The sequence below is a fragment of the Eptatretus burgeri genome, chromosome 4 (assembly GCF_056783735.1).
Source record: "Eptatretus burgeri isolate ZD-2024b chromosome 4, Ebu_testis_v1, whole genome shotgun sequence".
Classification (NCBI taxonomy): domain Eukaryota; kingdom Metazoa; phylum Chordata; class Myxini; order Myxiniformes; family Myxinidae; genus Eptatretus; species Eptatretus burgeri.
Window position 1 is genome coordinate 128,159,700 of NC_140964.1, and position 23,919 is coordinate 128,183,618.

Genomic DNA, 23,919 nt, shown 5'->3' on the forward strand with positions numbered 1-23,919 from the left:
TAACAGTGCTGTGATTCTTTTGTTTTTTTAATAACTAATTTACCTTTTGCCTGCATTGGATCCCATTCATTTTATACCTTTCCCTGTTGTAGGGATTTATATCTGTTGTTAATAACAAGGGGATCAGAGGGAAGAAAAGATTTTTGAAGTCCGATTCTCAAAACAAAGGATTGCAAATGTAATTGCACCAAATACAGGGTCCATGTTCGAAAAGTACCACTGGGAATAATTATCCGGTATGTGTGCAAGGGGAATTGTGAGGACAGCTCAGAGGTTTCCCCGTACCTGCTTTTGAGCTTTCCAATTTGTGTTTGATTCTCACCTCGACCCTAAACCTATGTTGGGGGAAGAGGGAAGGAGATTGATGGGGAAAAGTTGGGATATATATATATATATATATATATATATATATATATATATATATATATATATATATATGTATATATATATATATATATATATATATATATATATATATATATATGACATGTATACAAGACCCATCGATCAAACAAACCAATGCTGCTGTACTTCTCTATCCCCAATGAATCGAAGTATCGATCTAATACTATTTTAAACCAACCTACTGTGATCCCGGGAAGACCATTACATCCCATTGACAGCTCTGTGTATGAATACCCCTTCCTGAGGAGCATACTAACTTATGTCTTATTTTTCTGGGTCCCTGAATACACTCTCACCTAAATGGAAAGTCGTGGATCTTGATCCTCCCAAGGTGTTGGGGACATGCGGACGATCACACCGCGTGCATAGCTCAGTTGTCACTAAGAGCTTTCTTATGCCAGCGATGATGGAACAATCCATTCTCCAGATGTTTTGGTAAATTATGGAAGACATTTAAAAGGAGAAAAAAAAAAACTGAAAAGGTGTTGCCCAGGTAAGTCGATGATGAATTGGACATTGTACCTGTATGGTCAATCGGTCACAAATCGCATGGAGCAATTGATCGGAACAGTCGGTGCCGACTAAATATTAAATTATTTAAATGAACTAAAATAAATAAAGTTAAATAAATAATGGGTTTGGTGGACTTATTTGAGTCCTACTCGTGCTATGGCAATGGCAAACCACCCAGGATATTCGTCACCGTAAGTACTTGTGCAGCACCGACACTGCACAGGATATCTGGACATTGGATTGGTTTAATGTTTTGATAAGAAACGATTACACAGGTTTGCCACAAAATTATATCAATACACCATAGATGTTGTGAAAATGGAATATCGTCAGTTAAGGAGAGCTGGAGTGTCCGCTCCCCTAAAGCGCTCTGAACAACGGACAAGCAAACAGCCGAGCCATTCCGACACAAAACTCCCAGTCCACGCCGAAACGAATTATGATCACCGGATGGAAACGAGTTGCTCGAGGGGTGGGGAGGAAGAATTGTGACCGAAAGTGTGGCTTAGCGTGGTTATCGCGACGGGCCGCGTGGCAGTGTCCGGGTGGTTGGACGTAGCACGTGCGAGGCGGTGCGGATTAACGGACGGGCGCGTGCCGAGAACAAAGGAGTGGCGTGTCGGTGTGGGTCTCTGCGGATGGGGTGCGCATTTCCCCTCTCCGCAAATCCCCCCCCGTCCAAAAAGCTGTCTCGACTCAGCTCTCGGAAAGATCTTCATTCAGAAGTTACGCGTCACCATGTCGTCCGGACGTCTCAGTTGTGCAACTGCTCATTTAATTGACTTCGAGTTTAAAAAAAGAAAAGAAAAGAGGATTCTACGAGTCAGGATCTACCTGTACATGCCATTTTTCTTTATCTCCACTGCTTTGATTGCTATTTTAACATTCGTCTGCGGTTGTCGTCCATGGATCGAGGTCTACTATAATTGCAGAGATACCCTAATATCTCCTGATGATTGCAGATGAAACAGCTGGCATAACGTTGCCTACGAAGAAAGATCAAGGCCCGTCCAGTTTTCTCTACTGTCGAACTCGGACAACCTTTAAACCATATCGTTCTACCCTGAGCTGACTTAGCTTATTCCAAGTATCTGATAGGTGATTATCAGTTTACGGTGTGTTTCTCAACAATCTACACAATTGGCTAATCTCCTGGAATACCACTTCACTATATGGAATTGCACAGCCTGCACCCAAATATGTTCTGCTAGAGTTTTTATCGCCATTAAATGTGTGCATTTGAGGCTTAGGTGGATCCAAACTGCTGGTTTAACTCGACATTAAGGCGTTAACTGGATGAGCAGGTTACCCCGGCGCTGATAACCCGTCTGCCTGGCGCTTAGGTTCCAGACGGTGCACCTGCCGCAAGCCCTTCACCCCTGCCACATCCCTCAAGCATTCCTCCCTCCTCTCTCTCTCTCTCTGAACCTGTTTCCAGGTGCAAGTCACCCAATGACAGAGGACTCGAGCCACTGCTCACGGCACGCTTGATTATATCTGAACGCTCCAAACCGAGCCGTGAGCTCTCGGTACGATTTTGTCGCCGATTATAGAAAACGTCGAAAACACGGCAGCTGGCCATTCCAATGATGACTCGAAAATCGCAATGCGAATTCGACCGAAGAACGAGATCGACGACGATACGAAAGGACAAAAATAAACAAATAAATTGAAACTTCAGGGTAAAATGTTCCAGTTTTTACATATTTTTGGCTTTTGTTATTATTTTCATTGTGCGGTTGGTTGTTCACACCCTCTTTTGTACCACGAATTTCAGCCTCATTCCTTCGCTCTCACTCACTCGCACACACCCTCCCCGGATGGAGGTGACTGTGGGAACAAGGGGAACATTGAGTGGCGCATTTCCCACCCGGTTGAATTACACAATAAGTATTTGTTGCTGGACTTCGATGCAGATGTGCAGTGATTTGTTTATTTTTTTACACAAATAATTAATTATGGAATTATTTTACACAAAACATGGAATTTTTTATTTTTATTTTACACAAATCATGGGAATTTTTTTTTTTTTTTTTTAACACAAATCTTGGAATTTTTGTTTCATGCAAATCTTGGAATTTTTTTACGCAAGTGATTATGGAATTTTTTGCAGTACATTTGACGGAAAGGGAAGTTCAACTTTTTTTATTTATTTTGTATACCTTGTCGAAGCTCGTATGAGAGCTAACACGCAACGCACAGCAAGGGGGGCATGAGGGGAGAGGGAAGGACAAAACATTGGGGAACAGAGACATGAGGAGATCTGTGGAAGGGAGAGGGATGGAGCGGGGAACATGGGGTATACAAGATGGACATTACTGGGACTTTCAGGAAGGAAAGCAGGGAATTTGAAGGAGGTGGGTTTGGGGTGGATTAACGGGGGTAGAAAAGATTGACGATTTGGATAGGAGAAGATAAGAGGTGGTGGTGAACGGCTGTTTTGAAGGCCTGGAGGGAAGAATGGGATTGAATAGAGTGAGGGAGTTTATTCCAAAGGTGGGGAAAAAGAGGAATAAAAGAGTGAAGGTGAGCAGTGATTCGTGATTTTGGTAGTTTTACCAGAAGGGGGTTGTTGGCACGGACCTTGAGCACCCTACGGAAATATGGTGGGGACAAATCGCAGAGAGAGAGCAAGGGGGGGGGGCGAGACCAGAGAGGAGGCGGTAGAAGACAGAAAGACCATCGACCTGCCTGCGGTGAGAGAGTGAGAGGCCCAAAGATTCAGCCTCATCGTGGGAGATGCCAATGATCCGAAATGCTTTGGTTTCCACAGCGTGAAGCCGAGAAAGGTGGGAGGCAGGAGCACCAGCCCAGACGGGAGAGCAATACTCCATCAGGCTGTGGATGAAAGTTTTTTTATGGTCAGGAGCTCAGGTGGGCCGAGGAAGGACTTTGCACGACGGAGGATTCCCAGTCGGCGATTGGCTTTGGAGGCCAGGTTGGAAATGTGGCTTTCTCAGGAAAGAACATGGCAGATCGTGAGACCCAGAAGCTTGAAAGAAAGGACTTCTTCCAAAATGTGATATTACAACAAATACTTATTGTGTAATTCAACTGAGTGGGAACTTCTCCATTTACCGCATCATATTCTGCAGTATGTTAAACTATTTGTCTACAATTCTATATAACGAATTTACGGTAGTTATGGTAATAACGACATTTGATGGAATTGAGATGTGGGCTTTCGCTTTCCAGAAAAAAAAAATTCAATAAAAGAAGACATGTGCAAAGAGTGTTCATTCATACGTAAACAAGTACTGAGGACGATGGGTCGATATTTTTCTGGAACATTCCATGTGCATGCTTTTGGAATACAGAAGAGATGTGCAGGATGAAGTTGATCCTTAAAATATTCACGTTCACCTCCGTAACGAGATGAGGACGCAGCCAAGCCAATTCAACGGGCCGTGACACCATCTTCAGTTGTGTTAACTACGGGATTGGTGGATGTCCGATCCATTGCTTCGCCTTTCAAAACAAACAAACAAATAAATAAATAAATAGAATCCTTTACCGAGCTGTCAACACTTCAAAGTTTGAAAATGTGATCAATTCATGTCACAGTCAATCCTGCCTTTGGATTCCCCCATGACGGAATTCCAGGAACTACCCCACCACTGTGACCTTTTTACTGGATTTACACTTTCCGGTACAGATTTCCTCGAAATGTTATCAATTTAAAAAAATGGAAAGATGTTTCAATGGACACATTGATCATTGTAGCCATTGTGCTGTTAGACAGAGCCAGTTTTATGCAAAATCACCATTGTGTCCTTATGAGGAAGACATCAAGAGACACCCCTCCCCCCCCCAACCCATCGTCTTTTCCAGGAATTTTGTAATTTTTGGATAAACATTTTTCACAATGTGATATTTACAATGGAAATGTAAGAGTGTAGATTATCATGAATTGCACATTTAATGTTAAAATTATGTTTCTCTGATGGGTAGTCTGAAAAATGTTATTAGCATCGTCTTTCCACCGACTTCTTTCCAAGCTTTTGTTCCTGTTTTTTTCATTTCAGTCTCAATACACGAGCCTCCTCCCGGGAGCGATGGAGGGTGGAGGTGCCAGCCCATACAGTAGTGAGGCACCCGGGCTGGCATCACCTTCCCCGTATGCCCAGCCGAGCTCTACTTTTGAACCTTCCTCTCCTGCTGCGGCCATCCCCTCCATCACAGACTACCCGGGACCACACGGCTTTGACGTCTCCTTCCAGCAGTCCAGCACAGCCAAGTCTGCCACATGGACAGTGAGATGAATCCCCTTCCTCTTTTATTAAGATGTTTAAAACTTAACACTTTTCATCTTGGGTTATTACACTGAAAATATTCAAATCATTGTTTCAGGAAATTATATATGTGTATATATATATATATATATATATATATATATATATATATATATATATATATATATATATATATATGTATGTATGTATGTATGTATGTATGTATGTATGTATATATGTATGTATGTATATATATATATATATGTATATATATATATATATATATATATATATTATTTATATTTATATATATATATATATATGTATATATATATATATATATATTATTTATATTTATATATATATATATATATATATATATATATATATATATATATATATATATATATATATATATATATATATATATATATATATATATATATATATATATATATATATATATATATATATAATATTGTTGCAAGCCTGGTGTTGGCGCAGTGGTGAGGGCAGCGGCTTGGGATCCAAAAGGTCCTGAGTTCAAGCCCCGTTGGGCCACTGAATTAATACACCAGGGGTTGACTCAGCCTGTCATCCTTCCGAGGTCGGCGAAATGAGTACCAGTATACTAGGCCGGTGTATACCCTGGGTAAAATAGGTGTACCATATCCCTGTGCCGTAAGAGGCGACCAGGGTTGCGTCAGGAAGGGCATCCGGCATAAAACATGTGCCAAATCACTATGCGCATCATACTGATGATCCGCTGTGGCGACCCCTAACGGGAGCAGCCGAAAGAAGAAGAAGATATATATGTGTATATATATATATATATATATATATATATATATATATATATATATATAGATATATATTGTTGCGAATTCGCGCCCGCCGGCGTGCGAGCGGCCATGTAACTCGAATCGCGGCACGTCGCCCACCGGACGGACAATTCTGTCGTGACCCTCTCGGACTAACGCCGGGAACTAGTCACGGGTGGGCCTTTCGGCCTCACCACGATCGTGCCAATCGGCCCCCCGCGTGGGATAGGGTTGTTCGCCAAATTCGACCTACCTAAGTACCCACACGGAGGGTAGACCGGGCGATCGCACCTCGCCGCAGGTCGACTCCGGACACGGACCACTTAAGCGACCCGTTCCGTACTATCGGGATAACCGAGCGGTGTTAACATCGGCCTCGACGGTTCCGATTAATTATCGGGCGTATTAAGCCCACTACCAACCCTTTACGTGAAGCAAGATGGAGATTCAATTAAAGAAAAGACGAAGCGAAACGGGAAAAATAGTTCAACATAAAGCACATTTATTCCGCGGCACACGGAGAGCACACATATACAATTACAACAATTATGCACCAAAAGCAGATGTTACAAAAGAAACACAACAATGCAGATCTACTACCGACTACGCGAGCACACGGCAACACTTACACAGTTTTACTTTACAGACGGTGCCGACAACACATACTCAAAAGCAAAAGAAAAGGGCCACCCTCAACGACAAGGGAACAGACGGGCCTGTGGGCCGCGAGACCGGGTGGAGCCTACCCGTCTTGTGATGAGCCGCAAATGTGGCGGCGGTGCCCCGACTCCGTGCTCCTTCGTGGGTTTCGTTGGCACTGCTTGGAGTGGGGTGGGAACGGGGCCCCCTTTTCGCACTATCTCAGGGCGGGGGGGGGGGAAGGGGGGAATTGTTGATGCTCTGGGGAAAGAGGATAGCTGGCTTGCTTGGGTCCCGCGACGAGCGACTCCACTGCAACCTCGACCGCGCTCCCGGCTTCCCCTCTCTGCAGTTCCTCGACAGACTCCGAACCCCGACAGACTCCGACCTCCGACAGACTGACTCTCCTCCAGACCCGACTTGACTGCTGCTGCCACACTCTGCCGCTGCCACACTTCTCCAACTCGTCTTGACTCTTCTCCAACTCCCTTGACCAAAAAACTCTCCCGCTGCCACACTTCTCCAACTCGCCCGAGCCCAAAAACTGACCGCCTCGAACTCTTCTCCAACCCGCCTTGACTGAAAAACTCTCTCGCTGCCACACTTCTCCAACTCGCCCGAGCCCAAAACTGACTAAATTCGCCCCACGCTCGGCGCTTTATAGTGGTGTAGGAGATCCCATATGCAAATTTCTGGATCAGAACGAGCTTGGGGGTGGAGCCACGCTCGCCCATTAGACGGAGAGAAAGGGGCGTGAATCTCCCCTGATCCTCGAATTTACATATATCGATTCTACTCCGACACGCCTGGAGGCGGGGCCAAATCGCCCCGCGCTTGCTGATTGGACGGATCAGAAGTGGGCATGTATCATTCCTGATCCGACTTCTCCTCGGAAAGGCCGCACTTTGCACCCGCAGCTCGGCGCGCGCCCTGTACGAGTCCAGGACAGCCTGACGCTCGGTGCCCACAAGTGGTGCGGGAATGGCGGCAGAAGGAGGAGAGGTGAAGGTGGTGGAGGGTTTATTGTGGTGGTTTATGGCCACGGTGACGCTTGGAATGGCGGTGATGCGATGTTTGCGGGAGCGAGCTGTGAAGGTAAAGGTCGTGGCTGTTGGCGTTGTTGTTGTTGTGAAGCGGCGTTGCGGTTGGTGGTTGTGTGATGGCGGTTGAGATGTGGTTGGTTCAAAATAAAGATAGAACAGAAAAACGGCTATCTTAAAGGGTCGCAGCCCGAATGAATCACATTTATTCCTTCTAAACAACAGGTTTGGGGCTAACTACACATGTACTTACAGAGATACCTCACCTACGGGACCTGAATGGTAGTTTGTGAATTTCCTCAACCGCAACAATATATATATATATATATATATATATATATATATATATATATATATATATATATATATATATATATATATATATATATATATATATATATATATATATATATATATATATATATATATATATATATATATATATATATATATATATATATATATATATATATATATATATATATATATATATATATATATATATATATATATATATATATATATATATATATATATATATATATATATATATATATATATATATATGTATATATATATATATATATATATATATATATATATATATATATGTATATATATATATATATATATATATATATATATATATATATATATATGTATATATATATATATATGTATATATATATATATATATATATATATATATATATATATATATATATATATATTGTCGCGGATTCGTGCCTGCCGGCGTGCTGACGGCCACGTAACTCGAATCGCGGCACGTCGCCCACCGGACGGACAATTCAGTCGTGACCCTCTCGGACTAACGCCGGGAACCAGTCACGGGTGGACCTTTCGGTCTCACCGCGATCGAGCCAATCGGCCCCCGCGTGGGATAGGGTTGCTCGCCAAATTCGACCTACCTAAGTACCCACACGGAGGGTAGACCGGGCGATCGCACCTCGCCGCAGGTCGACTTCGGACACGGGCCACTTAAGCGACCCGTTCCGTACTATCGGGATAACCGAGCGGTGTTATTCGTCGGCCTCGACGGTTCGATTAATTATCGGGCGTCTTAGCCCAGGACCAACCCTTTACGTGAAGCAAGATGGGGATTCAATGAAAGAAATGACGAAGCGAAGCGGGAAAACAGTTCAACATAAAGCACATTTATTCGCGATGAACGGAAAGCACACATATACAATTCCACCAAAAGCACATGTAAAAGGAAAAGAAACACAATGCAATTTTACACAAAAAGCAAATGTAAAAGCGAAGACACAATGCAGAGCTATCCGACTACCGAGCACACGGCAACACTTATACAATTCTACTTCACAGACGGCGCCGACAACACATACCCAAAACCAAGAAAAAGAACACCCTCAAGGATGAGGCGGGCCTGGGGCTGAGACCGGGTCGGGCCTACCCGTCTGATGATGAGGCGCGAAGTGGCGATGGTGCCCCAGCTCCGCGGGCCTCGCGGACAGTGTCTGGTAGGGGGTGGGAAAAGGGGCCCCCTTTGTCGCACTATCTCAGCGCGGGGGGAAACAGGAGGGGGTTGCTGATGCTCGGGGGAAGGAGGATTTTTATTCTGTCTCGGGTCCCGCGACGAGCGTCTCCACCTCGACCAGGTCGCGCCGTCGGCCTCCCGCCTTCAGCTCCCGGCACCGACGCGAGCACCCCCTCGTCCGTCTTCGCCGCCGCCACCTCTCCACAGCTCCGCCGACAACTCGTTCCAACGCACAGCTCGTTCCAACGCGCAACTTCCTTCCAGCTCCACCGACGACTCTCTTGAACTCCGAACTCACTCTTTCCAACGCACACCACTTTTCTGACGAACGCAGCCGCTTATATAAGCCCCGTGGCTTCGCCTTTGACCCCCTGCCTTCGACCTTTCACCTCGCTCCCCATTGGCCCGAGGAAAAGTGGGCGTGAATGCTTTTTGATCCATGAATTTGCATATAGCGACCGCCCTCCAACGCCCTGGAGGCGGGGCCAAGTCGCCCCTCGCTCACCGATTGGATGGAACAAAAGTGGGCGTGAGTCGTTTTTGATCCGTTTTTCTTCGGAAAGTCCGCGATGCTTTTGAACACGCTGCACGGTGCGCGCCTTACACGAGTCCAGCATCGGTGCCCACGAGTGGCGCGAGATGACGGTGATGCGATGGTGGTGAGTTGTGACGGTAAAGGTCGTGGCGGTTGTGGTGAAGCGGCGTTGTGGTTGGTGGTTGTTGTTGTGATGGCTGTTGAGACGTGGTTGGTGGTGGTAATAATGGCGGTTGGTCCAAAATAAAGATAGTAAAAGAAAAACGGCTATCCTGAAGAGTCGCAGCCCTCATGAATGACATTTATTCCCTCTAGACAACGGGTTTGGGCCTAACTACACATATACTTACCGAGATATCTCACCTAAGGGACCTGAATGGTGGTTTGCGAATTTGGTCAACCACAACAATATATATATATATATATATATATATATATATATATATATATATATATATATATATATATATATATATATATATATATATACATATATATATAATCTATTTTGTCTGTTCGCTCAAAGAGCTAATTTTACCTCCAACCCCCTCCCCTACCACTTCCAATATACCACACAATCTCCCTTCCCTCTACTTTTCATCTCCTTCCAAATAACATTCCCTTTTCCATCTGCTCCTGCCACCCTCCCCTTCTTTTTTTCTATCACCTCCTGCCCCTTCCTTCCATTTCCTTCGTTTCAACCTTCCCTTGCACAGAGACAAACAGGTGCCCCCCCCCCCCGAAACACACCTTAAAGTAAACAAATGACAAAACAACGTTCTTGTTTAGTGCAAGTTTCTCATTCATTACGCCGTGTTTTTCATTTGAGATAAATTGATGAGAGCGGTGTTCATTTTTGCAGAATAATCTTGAATTAATCCAATCATATTTTGGTTCTTAGTTTACAAAGCATATCAAAGAGAAGTACCAAAAAAGAAATAAGAAAAACAGAAAATGAACAAAGAGCGGCGATGATTGTTGAGTGGGACGATGGATATGTGTCGGCCGGAAGGTGACGGTGACCTTTAAAAAGCGTGGTTGTGGTTGGCTGAAGGATAGGTCGCTTTGTGTAGTGTTAAGTTTTAAAGTGCTCCAATTCTTCAAACAACCCATGTCCAACCGGCAGGTGGGTGAAGTCCGAGCGTGCGTCTATTTAACCAGTAAAGCACAAGCAACGGACATTGCTCCGGTACGGCAAATCAACTGATGTGGCTTTCTTCTTTGCTTCTCTCCACGTACTTTGATTTCCAATTTATATATTCGGACAAAGAACATTCGTGGAAGCCCCTTCTTCCACAAACTGTTCATAATACTCTCGATGGTTCTATATCCAGAAGTAACCGGAAATTTCCCGAACCCCGACTTGTCACCTTATCTCTTGACTCAACTTTAAAAAAAAAATACTTCACGCCTCAACGTACGACAGAAAGAAACAATTTGTTCCATTTTGAATTATAGGCGTATACTGTAAGTGTTAACATCGCCTTGTACCCATACCCTGCCTAATGGTCTCGTAAATATATAATTAATGGCACACCTCTTAACTGGAACGGTGACCATGAGCACCTGTGCCACACCAGCACTTGCTGCAGAGGTCCTGACCAACAGCGGATGCCCATCACACATCTACACACGTAATATGTTGGAAGTAAGTGATGTATTTCAGGTGTTCTGTGCATGGTGGTGCCCCACAACCAGCGGTAGGGATTCCCCTCAATGCAATATCTTCCTGACATCAACCCAGGGTTGCAAAGAGCAAATCAATGAAAATTTTTTTTCAAAAACCAATAATTTTATAACTATCTTCAGGCACATTTCCAATTGTAAAAGTTGGATTGTTTTTCAAATTCATGGAAGGCCCACCTGCAATTTTGTGGCCCAGGTGTTTTTTTCTTCTTGTTCTTCAAAACGTGGACTTGTTTTGAAGAACAGGAAATGTAAAGGTAAAATGCTGTTGAAGCAAATGAGAATGCCTGCAGCTGCATTGGGCTAGACATTGCCCCAGGATAAACAGAAACCTGGCATTCAGTTGTGTGTGATTGATGTCATCGATGAGAACAATAAAACTCAACATTGTATTTTCAGAATCGGCTCCTTATAGAGGGAGTATATGTTCAGAAGTATCACCTTTTTGACTTTCATTACGAGCCTCACCCCTTATAAATTGGGAAGGGAGGAAGAAAAAAATATGAAAAAGAAGATGATGAAGAAGAAGAAGAAGAAAAAATGAAGGAGTCCCTCAAAAGTTTTTGTGACGAGATATCACCAGTGTAGTCCAAGACTTGCCTTCTGTTATTTATTTTCCAACACTCAAACACTGTATGTATATATATATATATATATATATATATATATATATATATATATATATTTATATATATATATATATATATATATATATATATATATATATATATATATATATATATATATATATATATATATATATATATATATATATATATATATATATATATACACCTGGTGTTGGCGCAGTGGTTAGGGCAGCGGCTTGGAATCCAAAAAGGTCCTGAGTTCAAGCCCCGTTAGGCCACCAAATTAATACACCAGGGGGTTGACTCAGCCTGTCATCCTTCCGAGGTCGGCGAAATGAGTACCAGTATACTGGGCCGGTGTATACCTTGGTTAAAATAGGTGTACCATATCCCTGTGTCGTAAGAGGTGACCAGGGTTGCGTCAGGAAGGGCATCCGGCGTAAAACATGTGCCAAATCACTATGCGGATCATACGGATGATCCGCTGTGGCGACCCCTAACGGGAGCAGCCGAAAGAAGAAGAAGAAGATATGTATGTACATATATATATATATATATATATATATATATATATATATATACATATATATATACATATATATATATATATATATATATATATATATATATAGTTATATAGTTATGAAGGAAATGTTTTTTTCTTCCAAATTATAACTACTTCTTGTCTATCTATAATTCCAGCAATGTGTGTGTGTGTGTGTGTGTGTGTGTGTGTGTGTGTGTGTGTGTGTGTGTGTGTGTGTGTGTGTGTGTGTGTGTCTGTGTGTGTGTGTGTCTGTGACCGCTGTTTCTCGCCAACCCCTGGTCCGATCTAATTAAAACTTGCCAGGTATATTGCTGGGGACCAGAGTATGTGCCTTTTCAAGGTTTGATATTAATCGGACAAGTGGTTCCCAAGTTATGGCTATTTATTTACCAAACTAATGACAGGACACGTTGCTGCGTAGGCGTGGCCGATGGGGGAAGGGCGCCATTTAGTTACCAATGACAGGACACGTTGCTGCGTAGGCGTGGCCGATGGGGGAAGGGCGCCATTTAGTTACCAATGACAGGACACGTTGCTGCGTAGGCGTGGCCGTTGGGGAAGAGATCCTCAGCTGCGTTCCCCATTACGGGTTACAACGTACGGACTTCCGGATAGTGATGACTTACTGTATTCTAATAATTTCTCGATTTCTTATGCGCATTTATAGATAAACACAACGCCCCAATCCAGTCATCGTTTATGAGAGCGAAGGAATGGCCTGTGTGGTTGTTTGAATTTTTTTTTCCACGTATGGCAACGCGAGAGCGAAGGAACAGCCAGCCTGTGTGGTTGTTTCTGGCACGCGGTTTGAAAGTTTTTTTTTTTTTTTTTTTTTTGCACGTACAGCCACGCACATACGGCCACGCACTAGTATATAGAATTAGACATAATTCGATGTCGCGATGTCGACCGATATGCCTCCACCCACATTATTCCATCATTCTACATACTTGCACTGACTGACTTAAATCCCTTCAGCCGTTCTTTAGCATTACATTTTTACCTGATGTGACCTCTGACCTTTGGCCTCTTGATGCCAAAATCCCACCAGTTCTTATTTACATCTTTATACATACTTGCAGCAAGTTTGAGTTGGATCCCTTCAGCCTTTCTTTAGTCATCGCAGTAATGAAAACCTATCACTGACGCACGGACAGCAAAATGGACAACCCGAAAACACAATGCCTCCGGCGACTTCATGAGTGAAAGATAAAAAAAAATTGTGCTTCTTACACTATTGTGAGCATCTTGCTCCATGAACTTGATGAATACCACACAAATACTGCTGTGGTGGTGGTTGAGGCTCATATTCCGAATGGAACGTTTGAGTGCTCACATGTTCTGCGGCCAAGGTCCTCTCCTGCACAAGAAACCACTCCATTGAAGGTTACAGAAACTTTCATTCTCACTAATCATGGGAATTGAAGCCAAAGCACTGCAGGCAAGATGACACAAGGCCAGACAGTTGTTACCTTAACTCAATCTACCACCATGCCACTTACACTATCGACTTATCAAATATTTACAAATCTGATCACAAAAGATTGATGATGAAAATGGTATCACCTCATCTGTTAATTACGATCTTTAAAATAATTATTTTATTTAAATTAAACAATATACCTGAACACTGTGTGGGGTATCGTGTTCGATGAACTCGATAGTCCATATAAAGGCCAAATGGATGTACGACAATGGGATTTGTTAAAAATTTTTTTTAATGTAGCCTTGAATTGAATGTACCGTATTCACAGCAATATATACCATGAAGGACAATGAGACTAGATTGTATGGATGAATCTTACATGAAAAACAATCATTTTCGGAGACAATGGCCAAATGGATGTACGACAATGGGATTTGTTAAAAAAATTTTTAATGTAGCCTTGAATTGAATGTACTGTAGTCACAGCAATATATACCAGACAGTAGAAATAAAGTATGCAATCAACAAGTAATAATAACAATTACAGTCGACACCAGAAAGGTACTCGGTAGAGTGCATACCTCCGCCAGCCTTAACAGTATATATTTTGTATGCCAATGATCGGCCGGATTTGAATCCAGACGTTCACCAAAATCTCGTCTGCTTGTTCTTGTCACCGACCCAACTCATCCACCAAGTTTTGTTATATCCAGTCCACAACTTTTTGAAATATGAATAGTTGTGGTAAAATGATATATATATCAATTTTGGCCCTTTCTCTTAATGGTAAAGAATCACTTTAAAAAAATTCTAGTATCAGGATCCGGATCTTCACCAAAATCCAATCAATTCGTCCTTGTCACACACCGAACATGCCCGACAAATTTCGTCCGAATCCGTCCATAATGTTTTGAGATATCCTGTACACAAATAAATAGACAGACAGACAAACTGACAAACAGACAGGGGTGAAACCATAACCTCTGTCCATCTTCGGTGGCGGAGGTAAAAATCGATCCATAATCCAACATGAAACAAAATTGGGAGAGGCAACATGTATCCGCATAGCTTACCAGCTAAAATTGAAAAAAATCAACGAGTGTAACATTGATGGGTATGAATTTGGCTTTAAAAAAAATAATTACTAATAATAAATCATAAATTAATATTGTGGGTCGGAAGGAGATAGAATGTCATTTAATCTCATATCATCAAAGCATAAATGTCATGAAAGACATAAAAAGTTAAATACTTCAATTGTTTTCTTTTTTACAATTAATTGACTGCACTTGGCACAATGTGTTCAACAAAACACAAGTTAATTGTATTCATTGTTAACATAGTATTAGAATACTGAACACTGTGTGGGGTATCGTATACGTGCGTGTGTGTGTATGTGTATGTGTATGTGTATGTGTATGTGTATGTGTATGTGTATGTGTATGTGTATGTGTATGTGTATGTGTATGTGTATGTGTATGTGTATGTGTATGTGTATGTGTATGTGTATGTGTGTGTGTGTGTGTGTGTGTGTGTGTGTGTGTGTGTGTGTGTGTGTGTGTGTGTGTGTGTGTGTGTGTGTGTGTGTGTGTGTGTGTGTACCGGGCATAGTGGCGTGCGCCTGTAATCCGGCGACTCGGAGGCTTGGGTTGGAGGATCGCTTGAGGACGGGAGCTCTGCACTGGGCCGTGCTATAAGAGGGTGTAAGACAGCCTGGAATCATGGCGAAACCCAATCCTTATCCCTGCGTCATAAGAGGCGACTTGGGTTGCGTCAGGAAGGCCATCCGGTGTAAAACTTATGCCAAATCAGTATGCGGATCATAACGGATGATCCGCTGTGGCGACCCCTAACAGGAGCAGCTGAAAGAAGAACAACAACACAACATGTGTGTATATATATATATATATATATATATATATATATATATATATATATATATATATATATATATACATATACATATATATATATATATATATATATATATATATATATATATCACATACACGAATAATTTTTTTGGGTGGAAAGTCACAAGGGATTACTGTCTGAACCCTGTCTCTTGTGTCCCTGCCACAGGAATGTGACAGACATAGGGGTTTGGACTCAGCTTGGAATTAAAGGGAGAAGCAGTGATTTCCGTCTTACTGCAAATTGGAGAAACAATTTTTTCCCTTCTGCCTCTTTCTCATTCTCGCTTGCCTTATGCTGGAGTGGCGGAAATAGCAGATATCCGACAGTCGATAGGAAAATTTGCCCTAATTTTTGGATCTTCGCTTCCGAAATCGCAGGGGTGTGGCAGAAGGTTTTTCTCAACCTGCTGTCTAAAGTTTTATCCGTGACGTTTTTCTCACCATTTGTGAGCAGTTCTTATAATTCTCAATGAGTTTCTCCTGAAAACCTTGATATGTTGTGAAGCCTGCGGTTGTCAGAGTGTGAATGTTAGTGGCGAAAAGAGTGCGATTCCCAAAATGGTGCTGAAATTATTTTCACTTGGCTCAGATCACTTCCTGTTCATATTTCCACAGTACTCAACAGACTTGAAGAAACTGTACTGCCAGATTGCCAAGACGTGTCCCATCCAATTTCGGGTAACTTCTTCACCACCTCTTGCCGCGCTCGTGCGCGCCATGCCTGTGTATAAGAAAGCGGAGCATGTGACCGAGGTGGTGAAACGCTGCCCAAACCATGAGCTTGGCAGAGACTTCAACGAAGGTGAGAATCTAACGAGTTGTCCTTCTAGTTCCTGGAAAACTGTTCGTGCTCGCAGTCGCATCTCATTATTGATCCACTGCTTTTCTCGTGGTGTCTTTGTACTTGCCTTCCGATTTATTCCACCTGTAATCACCAAAACTGTAATCAACAAGTTCATTAGACTTTTTGAACAATAGGCTTGGATTGTAATAGCTGATCATAAAAAGTTTGGAACTGTGCACCATTTTAATGCTGCACCATGATGGACTAAGTGGTGCTGTGTATTCATGGCGCACAATCTTTATTGTATCGTACGTCGGGGCACGGATATGAAACAGGTGCCTCTGCGACCAGTTCCACGGTATATCTTCAAATTTTAAAGTACACATGCTGGTGGCCGACTACATCCCAAATTCCACCCCATCCTCTTCCTGGAACAATACAAAGTAACAACTCTTCCGTGAAACCCACTCCCATCTCTTTGATGAAGAAATGCATTTAGTTATTTGTTTATGGCACTGTCTGAACTCTCCTGTTCTTTCTATCCCTTTCCTTCATGTTTCTTTTTTCAATATTTATTTCCCTTCTCTCCTTGTTCTATTCCCATTTGCCCCTTGAATGCAACGAACCCTCTCAAACATGTAGTTTGCCTCTCCTGTCCCCCATTCCTCCCCAAGTCTCTCTCTATCTTGGACTTCTATTCTGCTGTTGGTGTGTTCTCGTTCTCTCTCTCGTTCTCTCTCTCGTTCTCTCTCTCGTTCTCTCTCTCGTTCTCTCTCTCGTTCTCTCTCTCGTTCTCTCTCTCGTTCTCTCTCTCTCTCTCTCTCCCCCCCCCCCCCCACTGTTCCTTTTGCAACCTCTGGTGTCCTGATCCATTCAGTGTAGCAGCTCTTCCACAAGTTTGACTGTGTATACAAAACAAAAAACAGCTCCTACCATACAACACCACAACTGGAGTCAGGACCGTAGTGAATGTAAGATCTGTTCTCTGATATCGCTGGGAGCTTAAGTTACCAGACAGGAGCAGTGCTTTCTGGGGAAATCTATCCGTTCAACTTCACTGTTCTCTGACTCAGTCCAATGAGCCCGCAGGCGAGACGCCATGCCAGCGTGCCTGCATTTTTTGGCCTGTTTGCACCACTCAGCATAGCAATGACTGCAGAGGATGGGACTTTATGAAACGACCAAGAGGACGTTTTTCGACTACGACTACTAGGTTTGCAGTAAGATTATTAACTTGGAGTTCTGATTTAGAAACACAAGGAAATGTGGACAAAAGGAAAGGCAATTCCGTCGAACCAGTCCGTACCATTTGTTGCCCGCACGCTAAAACTCAACCCACATGATAAACCACAATGGATATGAGGCAGCAAAAGTTAGCATGCCAAATAACTTGATATCGTTTTGCAAAATTATATCCTGCTTTTTTGCAGACGGCGAGTGGCAGGGATGCATCAATGGCGCAACTGCTTACAGCTCAAGGCTGTGCAGTGTAATCACATACACCATAAGCACACGTGCACAAGGATACGTGGCACAAGTACCTTCCACTAGTTAACGAGGATCGACGATGGAAAGAAGAATGCCTTTCATGTTTTCAAAAACTAAATACAGTGGTTTCTGGTGAAAAGAAAAGTGGAGGTTAAAGCAAAGTTGGAAAAAGAAAAAAATACTTTTACACGTTGATGAACAACTTGGTATTTGGAAAGATGAGAAAATCTAAAAAAAAAGTATGCATGTAATTGTATGTTCGTTTTGGGAACACAGAGAGAGAAAGAGAAAGAGAAAGAGAAAGAGAAAGAGAAAGAGAAAGAGAAAGAGAAAGAGAAAGAGAAAGAGAAAGAGAAAGAGAAAGAGAAAGAGAAAGAGAAAGAGAAAGAGAAAGAGAGAGAGAGAGAGAGAGAGAGAGAGAGAGAGAGAGAGAGAGAGAGAGAGAGAGAGAGAGAGAGAGAGAGAGAGAGAGAGAGAGAGAGAGAGAGAGAGAGAGAGAGAGAGAGAGAGAGAAAAAAATATATGACCACGCATCCTCAAGCTCACCTGGATCAGGAGTAACATTAACTATTTTTTTTTAAATGCCGTGAACAAACTTTGGTACATCAAGGGTGATGAAGGTTGTGGTCAAGTTTAATCAAAATTGTGTGTGTAGTTTTGGAGAAGAGAACAAATACCTATTTTGGGGGCAACCCCCCCCAATCGACCCCTCAATGAGCGCAGATTTTGATGCGGTCAATACACTTTCATTAGCCATCAGATATGAAGTTTGTGGCCAAGTTTCTTCAAAATCGCGTGTTTGGTTCAAGCGATAATGATTGAAGTGTTTACAGACTCACTGACTGACTCGCTCACCTACGGACATTGCTCGATCGCATAAGCTCACCAGATTAAAATCCAGGTGAGCTCATGAATGAATACCCAAACATGTGACAGCAGAAAGAAAAAAAAAATTCAGGAAACTTCAGAGCAATTCATATTTGAAAAACAAAAAGATAGAGTTTAGAAAAATGATCGACCTCGGTTTAACAATTCCTGATTGAAGTAAGATCTGTTGCACTAATAATCGAAATAATAATAATAATAATAATAATAATAATAATATTAACAATCTAATTTCATCAGCCACAAGTCTGTTGATATGTCACAAGCATGAGGCATGATCGGCCAAATGGCCTCCTCATGTGTTTATGTTCTGTGTGTTCACATTTACTTGTATTTTATTGCTATAATGTCAATGATGTAGTCCTTCAGGGTCGACAGTATCAGTAATTTTTTGGCAAGGAGAATATCATCCCAATTCAAATAAATAATTAATCAGTCTTCTGAAAGTCAAAAAAAAAAACACAATCAATAATTATAAGTAGCTTGCTAGTCCATCTTCTCGTGTAACCTTTTCCAAAATGGGATTGCCATCTGTAAATCCTTCTGAAATTGCACACTTTGAATTTAGCTTTCATGTCATTCATTTAGAAAGTTATAATTTTTGACTGCCAGGATAGATCAGTCGTAGTACACTTGCTTTTGAGCTGTTGAGTCCAAATTTTATTCCTGACCCAACTTTAAACCGACATTTTAATCCTACTATTATTTTGTAATTGGTTACTGGATTTGACACCAAAACTATTTTTTATTATGGAGCAAAGGCATCAAAAGGCGACATATATCAAACAGTTTTAAATGGAGCACCTCGCCACCATTAGAGCATTTAAATTGCATCAGATGTGGCAAAAAAATGGGAATTGTTGCTCTCAGCTTGCCAGCTCGATGGCAGAAGACGCCATTTGCATTTTGCCGGTAATTCAAAGGGGAAAAGGGGGGAAAGGGGGTTTCACTAAAAATGTAGTATTGCATGAAATTCTGTCATAAGAAGATTAAGAACTGAATCGAAAAATGTGTCGTTGACTTTAAATTACATCATTTTGAAATAGAAACCCAGTTTAGAACCCCATGCGGGCACGGGCGACTTCCTAGTAAAATAATATTAGGAACCATCAGTACACTCTACAAGAACATTTGTAGTCAGTGGACACAGCAACACATCTTGAGATTTGAACCTATACAATCTGAGCATCACGAAGCACTGGTTAAGGTGGAAATTCTAAATAGACCAACCCCAAATGTTTCCACTTACATTGCTTTCCCATTGTCTATATGGTTACTAAGGGGAGGATGTTTTTCTTTTTGAATATTTATGAACAGATTTAGTTCACCAGGTTATGTAAACTTCTCTCACGTGACCAATGTACCCTGCATCATTCATATTGTATAACCAGGGTGATATCACCACATAAACTAAACATCCTTGCTTAAAATAAATGACTCCTAAGTGTGAAACGAAATATTATTGCTTTTAAAGAATTAATCCGAGGTAGTTCTGTTGTGTTGAATAAAAAAAAAAATTAACGTCACAATACCAGGTCGAATCACGTCTGTTGTACTTTTTTTTAACACAGTATGTTGTGTATGTTTAACACAGTATATATATATATATATATATATATATATATATATATATATATATATATATATATATATATATATATATATATATATATATATATATATATATATATATATATATGTACACGAGCGAGGTATGCTCACATTGTAAGCTATAACAAACCGTGTTTTCCCATTGTCTCGGGTCGCTCACCTGCATTTGATTTTTCATTTATATTGTCAATATTCATCAGATTCACTTGAAATTTGAAGAGGAGTTGCATGTTTGGTCATTGAATTCAATCAGCAATTATTTTTTTAGGTAAAATTTGTTTCATGGATTTGGCCAATATGCCTGATGTTGGCTTAATGGTTTGGTGGTAGGCTTAGGATCTGAGCATCCTGAGTCCAAAAATCCCACTTGGCTGTTGAATTAATATCAGATGGGGTTGACTCTGCCTGTCATCCTTCCGAGGTTGTCAAAATGAGTGCCAGCTTGCTGGTATCCTGTGTCGGAGTGGCGACCCGTCCGGGATTGTACCCAATAGCCAAGGAGACCGCTTAGGCAGCACCAACGCTCTGCACAGAGTATGTTCCCAATGGATGGATGGATGGATTTATGGATGCTTTCTGATGTTTCGGTGATTTTTTCCTGGTGGATAGGCTTTGATGTCCATCGGCATGCAAAATTACTGTGCTTGCCCATTGTCTCGGGTTGCTCACCTGCATTTGATTTTTCAATTTTTTTTTCATTTATGTATTTTCATTTATTTATATTTTAATTTATGGATGCTGTCCGACCGTTCTGTGATTTTTCCTGGTGTATTGGCTTCGATGCGCATCGTCATGCAAAATTATTGTGTCTCTCCATTGTCTCGAGTCCCTCACCTGCATATTTTTTCTTTTTTCTTTATTAATTTATTTATATTCTATTTAATGGATGCTTTCTGATGGTTCTGTGATTTTTTTCCCTGGTGTATTGGCTTCGATGTCCATCATAACGCAATATTTCAGCTTTTTACGTCACCCGGAAGGTTCCGATCTTTAATATCAGTCAGTCAGTGAGGCGGTGGTTAGAAAGAGCTTTATATATTAGATATCACTTTCATATATACATATATATATATATACATATATATATATATATATATATATATATATATATATATATATATATATATATATATATAGATTTATATTATATTTGTTTGACTCAAAGTACCATCGTATAGTAAGATAAAAAATGAAAATCGATTCCCTAAATTATAACTTCTCTTTTCCAACGTGTCATTTATAATTGATGAATAAAATCATTTTTACAAGACAATTGATTGTTTAGACGAGAAAGAATTTAGACATAATAGCCGGCAATTATTTGGAAACAAAATATTTTAACTGTAATGTTTGATAAACACTTGTATTCTTCATGGAAGAATATAAAAATCTCAACTTCAAGAGCTGATAGATATCATAACCTCAAAATGTGTGAGCTATCAAAATTATATTTATGCTTCTTGTTATAATTAAAACCATTTTTCGTCAATTTTTATCTTCACTGTACTGATGTACTCCATATTCATAATTATATATTTTATATTATTTTAGAATTCAAAGAGTTTCTTTTCATGTAAAAAATTAAATCTTCCAAGTTTAGCACATTACAGATCTTTCTAAGCACAAAATCTTATGTTGTATTCTTTCCTATTTCTCTGGACCATTCATTAATTGGAGATTGGACATATATTAATTGATTATCTGAAATAAGTATATTTCTTTGGACCATTTATGAATGCATTTTCTAAATTATTTGGACTATTTTTGAATTGTCAGAAGCAGACAGGAGGCTATTCTCGCATCGTATACAGGATGGTGGCTGTTGTTTTATTTTTTAAGGAAGGTGATCTTTTCTCCTCCGGTTTTGCTCTCTTTGTGCTCTCACTCCTCTGACCATCATCCCCTGCCCCCAGCTCCTCCAGGATGCAAACGTTCTTCCAGTGCACTGCCCCCCACCCCACCTCACACACTGTTTAACCTCCCAAAGTCAAGGCTTACTGCTGTTCTCCACTATTTTGTTATTATTTTCTCCCATTTGAGGAACTAACCATATTTTATGACTTGCAGGGCTATTCCCCCTCCACTGTCCTCACTCCCTTGGTTGTTGTGTCCAGCTGTTGCCCCAGTACCAGTACAATGCATTTTTGCACTTAGTCACCTCACTCCATCATGATTCTAAATTTAACAGACAAAAAAAAATACAATACGTACAGTATAACAATACCTCCTTTTGTGATTTATTTTTAAAGAAATATACCAATGACCCTTTTCTGGGATCCTGTCATCTATTACTAAAAGGATAAGCATCTGTCCATGTGTCGATCATATTTTATTCTTCAACGTCCCTGCTGTTGTAAAATAATAAAAACGGGTATCGTTGAAAAGCTAATCATCGATGTACTTGAAACACAATTTCTGTCCGTTTAATCATAAAAATGCCGGTTTGAATTGTCCGTCTTTCTGGGATGGAGGAAGAAGCAGCAGGATCTGGAGCTTTAATGTAGTGGATCCAACATTACGACAGCAGGAACCCCTCTTGAAATAAAAAGTATCGAACAGACACAGAAGGAGCACACAAAATTATAAATAGTAATACTTCTCGAAGCAAAAGAAAAAATATATATAATAGTACACAAACAACATCAACATGTCATAAAATATCCCTTTTTGCATGTTTCACTTCATTTTACATCTTCATTGAGACTCACAGACAAACATAAGATATGTTTGTAAAGTGCAACATGCTATTATTTGATTAAATCCGTCACTCGTGATGAATCATTGGTTCACGTGCTTGAGCTGTATCATTTATCCTGAGATCCATGCAGCATGAAGCATGCATGTGTTCACTTGATATACCTAGCAACTGCTTGAGCTATAGACATAAAGATGTCTCGAACATTCCTCTTTCATCAGTGAGGGTTTCTAGGTTTTGAGAGAAAAATGCAAAAGAACTCTTGAACCAGAAGTCAAAGAACTTCTGAGATCCTTTTCTACCTCTTCGTTATGCCCTTTCGTTTATTCTCTGGATTTTTGTTGGACCTTTCTTTCATCGTCAGCTTCTACTACTGGTGAAATTACTCCTGCACTGAGCCTTGCAAATGAAGGAATTAGGAATAAGAAAAAGCCACCACTTGTCAACCAAATTTAACTTTTGCAGCCATTTTATTTCTGAGATAAAGCTGTTCTTTGGTGAGCAAAACTTTAACTCTGACTGTGCCTTTTCTCCGAATCATGGACACCTTAGTTGCACATTATTTTGATCATGAATACACAAATAAT

The 23,919-nt window shown here is 41.0% G+C and overlaps 1 protein-coding gene across 1 annotated transcript in view; it reads left to right on the top strand.

The window, feature by feature from the left end:
• LOC147029081 (tumor protein 63-like) overlaps positions 1–23,919 on the top strand; it is an 87,394-nt gene that overhangs the window by 15,280 nt on the left and 48,195 nt on the right. The window contains exons 2-3 of the mRNA XM_085880038.1: positions 4,944–5,171; positions 16,485–16,671. Coding sequence (XP_085736164.1) covers positions 4,944–5,171; positions 16,485–16,671 — 415 coding nt within the window. The remainder of the gene's footprint in view (positions 1–4,943; positions 5,172–16,484; positions 16,672–23,919) is intronic.